This window comes from Ipomoea triloba, chromosome 11, assembly GCF_003576645.1.
Source record: "Ipomoea triloba cultivar NCNSP0323 chromosome 11, ASM357664v1".
Lineage (NCBI taxonomy): Eukaryota > Viridiplantae > Streptophyta > Magnoliopsida > Solanales > Convolvulaceae > Ipomoea > Ipomoea triloba.
Window position 1 is genome coordinate 9300138 of NC_044926.1, and position 5917 is coordinate 9306054.

Here is a 5917-nt window from a genome sequence, read left to right on the forward strand (position 1 = left end):
TACATGGATTGATATAAATGAGATATCTAAAGTTCTGATACAATCTTAACATCATCAAAATTTATGTACAATGATTCTTAACAGTATCTGATGTTATTCAAATATAATACACACATATATAAATTAATTAGACTATAAAAACAACATTAAAAAAAAAAAAAAAATTCTAGAGCACCTTCCTCTAGTTATATGTAAAAGTGAATCAAAGTATAATATTTTTAAACAAACGGGCCTGTATGACCTATAGAGAACAAATAAACGCTTATTAGCCTAAAACTCAAACAATGGCCCAATAACATGAACCCAAAACAAAACATTTTCTTTGTTGTCATATTTATAAATCTCTAAACCCTAGCTTTATTACTTTCTCGTCTCTGGATAGAGTGCTGTGCTGATTGAGGCTATCGCAGATCCATTCTCATCAGCAGGTGCTGAGGTGCCCTTATTCTGTAAAATTCTAATTCCGCTCTTCTTCATACGAAAGACTTGATTTTTATTTTTTATTTTTCATGAAAACGCATGTTGGTAGGAAATTTGGATAGGTTGTTGATTTCTTGTGAGAATGTTATGTAACCCATTTTATTGTGTTCGTTGATTGATTGGTCTAAATAGTTCTTTCCGAATGTGTGTTCCTAAATGTGGATTTTATGCAATTGGATTTTGATTTTGGAAGTACATGTGCGGTTTAAGTTTCATGTTTTCTTGGTTTTGCTGGTTAGCATTTTTATTGTCAGTGTCTCTCTATATGCTTTTGGAAAAAAAATGTATCTTTTCAATATTGTAATTTTCCCTTGTTGGTTTGTGGTTAATTGTTTGTTTTTAGATCTCTGAGCGATGTATACCTCAAAGACAAAAATCCGCAAGGATAAGGATGCGGAGCCTACTGAGTTTGAGGAAACTGTTGCACAGGTTGACTCTTGTTAATATTTGATTTGATGATTCTATATGGTGTTGCTTTTCCCTTTTGTGATTTAGATTGCACTGAAAGAGACTGCATAATGTTTGTCTTACCAGGCCTTTTTTGATTTGGAGAACACTAACCAAGAGCTCAAAAGTGACTTGAAGGACCTCTACATCAATTCTGCTATGTAGGTCTAATTTGTGATATGCGTTTAATTAGTGTTATTAATTTTCTCTTTGTTTTATTTCTTACAACTTGTCATTATTTTTCTTGTGTAGACAAGTTGATGTTTCAGGAAGCAGGAAGGCTGTTGTGATCAATGTGCCTTACAGGCTGAGAAAAGCCTTCCGTAAGATTCATGTTAGACTTGTTAGGGAGTTGGAGAAGAAATTCAGTGGGAAGGTATTGGTTCTGCTTTTCCTTTTTCTTCCATGTTTGTATAATGCTGCCATGTTGTCTTGTGAAATATTTTTGCCTTATGAAAGCTCCAATTATTTGTTATAAAATCAACTTAATTGTGTTGTCTTGGGCTTATTTCCAACTCCAGTAAAAATTATCTACTGGTTTAGGTTTGAAAATACTCTTTTGCATTGGTTCTTTCAATCGCTTCCATTGCTAGTGAAGCAATCTATGTGAATGTGTATGAGTTGATTTTAGTAATGGAGTATGTTGATAACAATTGCTTTATGGTCTCGTTGATTTTAAAAATCATTATTACTAGGATGTTGTTCTGATTGCTACAAGAAGGATTGTGAGGCCTCCAAAGAGAGGTTCAGCTGTTCAGCGCCCACGTAGCAGGACACTAACTTCTGTTCATGAAGCAATGTTGGAAGATGTTGTTGTCCCAGCCGAGATTGTTGGCAAGCGTATTAGATATCGCCTTGATGGATCCAAGATAATGAAGGTAAATGTCTAGACAAATCTATCATCTTTTTCATGTCGGCTTAAACTGCATTCTAATTCGCATTTGTGCACTCAATCCTCTTTGTGTTATTACCTAATGAATTCCTTGCTAATTTTCCTGTATTTGTAGGTTTTCTTGGATCCAAAGCAGAAGAATGACACTGAATACAAGCTGGAAACGTTTTCCGCAGTCTACAGGAAGCTCTCGGGCAAAGATGTTGTCTTTGAGTACCCAATGACGGATGCTTAAAGAATACACCTTAATTTCCATCCTTTGTTGTGTAAACTGGAAATTTGTAGTTTAATATCAAAATTTTGGTATTCATAGTGTTTGGTTAGATGGCAGAAAACCATATGGAGCCCATTTTGAGTTTTCTTGCTGAGATACTTATATTGCCAACTTAAAGTTCCAGACATGTTCTCTATGAAAATTTAGTAGTATTTGGTGTTCACATTGGGTGAATTATATATTACAATCTGTTCTCCATGCTCAAGTAGGCTTTTGAGCATTTAATATTTGAATCAAAATGTGCTTAGTTGAATATTATGTTGTTGAACATGTCTAAGATGTGAAGAAATATTAAAATTCTTAAAGTGTTTGGCATCTTTTTTTTGTTTTCTGGGGGATAAGGAAAACAACAATCACTATTTGATGTGTGTGATCTTAGTTGCTAAAGGGTAAACAATAGCTTGACTAATTGGACTGAGATGGTCTGTTGGGTATTTTTTTGGAACATAATTAAGGGTGTGTTTGGTTTGTACATGAAAATAAGAATATGAGAATCAAATGTTTGGTAATAAAAATGGTTTTGGTGAAAGTATTTTGCATATTTTGTAGTATGGTAATATTGAAATATAATGGTTACTAATATTAATGTTTGGTTATGTATAACCTTATAATGGGAACAAAGGATCATATTGATGGAGATATTAGAAACGGAGTGCATAACCCGAGCAGCTCAAGAAGAGTTCCAAACTCGGAGTCCGTCTCCGACCTAGATTGATGGGCATTTACTTAATCTTATCGCCCACCACATGTAGTCTGGGTTCCCTTTATATAAATACCTTATGTGTAAGTTAGACGAGACATGTTCAATTTCTCTACAAGACATATCATCTATTATCTATGAATCATTGTAATAGCATTACATATTCCTTGTAATCATCTTAAATCATTGTAATAGCATTACATATTCCTTGTAATCATCTTACACAACGGATTAATACAACATTTGGTCTCCAGGACCTTTATCAGCTAGTTTTCCTATCGCTTTGCCTATTTTATTATCAATTTACACTTTCCTTAATTTATTGGGTTTAATAATTCGGACCCCTGGGTTAATTAAATCCATCACCTATAATGGGAATAAAGTTTTTTCTTTTCAACGGGAATAAATGTTTTAAAAATACCAAAATAAAAAATAAAGGCAATTGATCCGAATATAATAACATCCAAAGCACTAATATGAAAAAAAAAAACATAATAAAAATCTAAAAACACTAATCCAAACTTAAAAATCAAATTACCAATAAAATGGAATGATACCCACTTTTAATTAGGGAATTGGGTTTTTAATTGAATGGACAGTCAAATCTTATAGTTGTGTTTTAAAAAGTGTCAACCAAAACACTAGTTATAATTTTGATTTTCATTCCTAATGTGTAAACCTACGAACCAAACACACTCTAAGACTGTCCCATGTTGGGTATCTATTTTGAAGAGTATGTCTAATATATAATTAAGAATATGTCCAAACTTGTGTAGGTCTAGTCATCAAGTAACATCAAGCATGGCATGACATGATAATTGGATATCTACAAGAATTAGGGATGGAAATATACTAGGTCGAGTCGAGTTTTAGATAATTAGGTCAGAACACGCTATAGAAATTTAACGCCTGAGCCTATGTCTGAATTTGTAAGTAGGCTTTCTGTTAGGCTCAAACTCGAAACTACAATTGGCCTAGTATGAAGCCTTTTTAAAAGATTATATAATATGTAGGTCATTAAAAAAAATTTCAAAGTAAGTCCTAAATAGCCTTTGAGCTTATTTAAGACCTACATGTTAGTCTTTTTAAGGCCTACATATGTGTAAAATTTTAATATTAAATATATAGCTAATTAAATAGGTCAAGGTTGTAGGCTTAAAAGTTAATTAGACCTTGTACATATAGGCCTGGGCCTAGACCAGTCACTGGTTGGGCCCGTTTAACCCGCATGTTAGACGGGTTGGGCTGAAGAAATTTCAGCTCGACCTGTTTTTGACCCGACCGGTACAACTCGGGTGAGAACACGGATTATACGGGTTGGCCCGTGGGTTACACGGGCCAATCCCTATAACCCATATTCCCAACCCCCACCACCCTCAAATGTATTGTGTAAATGTGGTATTGTATTAATATATTTTAAAATATTATTGCTAACAAAATTTGAACCCTTGACTTCTCACATAACTTACCACTATTGAAACCAACTATGCAAATAAGGACACTTGTTGAACATTTTTATATACGGATTTATTTAGATCATTCACAAGCATTATATATAATTTATTTATATTAAATTTATTACAAGTATTAGTTCTACAATTAATTTTATATTTATATAAATATTATAATATATAATTTATTAATTTATTTATATTAAATTTATTACTAGTATTAATTAATGCAATTAATTGTATCTTTGTTCAAAAGGTTTAATGTGCTTGGTTGGAAATGGTCTTAGTTCTTAACTAAGAGGTTAGGGTTTAGTTCCTAACTTATATAGAATAAAACAATTTTAATAATATTCATTCAAAAAAAAAAAAAATTAATGGGCTGGCTCGTCTTATATGAGAGTAAATAGCAAAAATCATGTACCAAAGAGAAAACCACATTGCCCGAATCATGCACCAAACAAGAATTGAAATATTAGAGAGTAGCATCCATATCACTTTCTTCACATTGTCTTTCAAAGCATAAACTTCACAACACAAGACGTTTTTGTGCTTCTAGAAACAGACAAACATTAAATTGGATTCCACAACCCATCTCTAGTGAAAGCTTTAATTTTAAAAATAAAATTCTATCTGCATGATATTCAACTACACATGTTTTGCACAAACAATATAATTTCATACAACAAAATTTAAACCGCTATTCAACTAGATGCACATGTTCTAGCCTATTAGGCCATCTCCAACCTAGATTTTGTGGATTTTCTCTCTAGCAACGTCTAGGGTTTGCTTCTTCTCCTAGGTCTTTTTGCTAGGGTTTCGGTCTCTTCAGTGCATTCCCTCCGGTTTCTCGCCGGTTTTTCCTGTGTTTTCACGTGCTTTTCTGGTCTCATGGCGACGGTGCTGAGTGCAGGGGGTGTAGCAGGCATCACGGCACGGTGGGCTGACATGGTTCTTGAGGATGAGGAAGCAGCGTTTGAGCCAGTCGGGGTTGACGAACATGCAACAGCGACTGGGGAGGTCCGGACATGGGTAGTGGTTGGCCGGTTCTTGACAATGAAATTGGTGAAGTTGGAATTTATGCGTCAGGTCATGGCCTCTGTTTGGCAACCTGTCAAAGGAGTCCAGGTTTCAGAAATCCAACCAAACCTATTTTTGTTTGTGTTTTATCATGAATCAGACATGCTACATGTTCTTCATGAAGGGCCTTGGTCGTTTGAGAACGCGTCGTTGGTTTGTAGGCAAGTAAGCGATGGGCTCCTACCGGCATCTGTCGAATTGAATACCTTGGATATGTGGGTGCAACTGCACGACTTACCTATGGGGTATACCGGCGATTTGGTTCTCGAACAAATCGGTAACTTTATCGGAACTTTTGTTAAGTGTGATGAAAGATTTGCCGGCGCCCCGTGGAAGACGTTCTATCGCATTCGGGTAGCAATACCTGTTGACAAGCCAATCAAGCGTCACATGAGATTGATGAAATGCGACAGAACTACTTGTTGGGTTACGTTCAAGTACGAGAGACTGCACAATTTTTGTTTCTATTGTGGACTGTTGGGTCACGCTTACCGTTTCTGTTTGAAGCCTAGGGAGGCGGTGATTCCAATAGCTCAGTATCCTTATGATGCATCTTTACGTGCGGGAGGGAGTAGAGGGCCACGGCCGATCGACGA

General features: G+C 35.1%; 1 protein-coding gene across 3 annotated transcripts; it reads left to right on the plus strand.

The window, feature by feature from the left end:
* Nucleotides 1-306: 306 nt before the first annotated feature.
* LOC115995720 (40S ribosomal protein S7) lies at nt 307-2346 on the plus strand. 3 transcript variants are annotated; one of them, XM_031234827.1, is made up of 6 exons: nt 307-449; nt 824-909; nt 1015-1088; nt 1180-1303; nt 1623-1805; nt 1935-2346. In XM_031234827.1, the coding sequence occupies exons 2-6, from the start codon at nt 835-837 to the stop codon at nt 2052-2054; spliced, it is 576 nt and encodes a 191-aa protein (XP_031090687.1). In that variant the 5' UTR covers nt 307-449; nt 824-834; the 3' UTR covers nt 2055-2346. The 3 variants fall into 3 exon arrangements, with proteins under 3 accessions (XP_031090687.1, XP_031090689.1, XP_031090688.1); XM_031234829.1 differs by having other exon boundaries at nt 353-428; XM_031234828.1 differs by having other exon boundaries at nt 360-436.
* The last annotated feature ends 3571 nt before the right edge of the window (nt 2347-5917 follow it).

What these genes read in the sequence shown, in the direction of transcription:
- LOC115995720 (XM_031234827.1), top strand. Translation starts at nt 835, where the DNA reads ATGTATACCTCAAAGACAAAAATCCGCAAGGATAAGGATGCGGAGCCT. An exon ending in TTGAGGAAACTGTTGCACAG is followed by an intron (nt 910 to 1,014) that starts GTTGACTCTTGT and finishes TTGTCTTACCAG; the next exon opens with GCCTTTTTTGATTTGGAGAA. An exon ending in ATGGATCCAAGATAATGAAG is followed by an intron (nt 1,806 to 1,934) that starts GTAAATGTCTAG and finishes CTGTATTTGTAG; the next exon opens with GTTTTCTTGGATCCAAAGCA.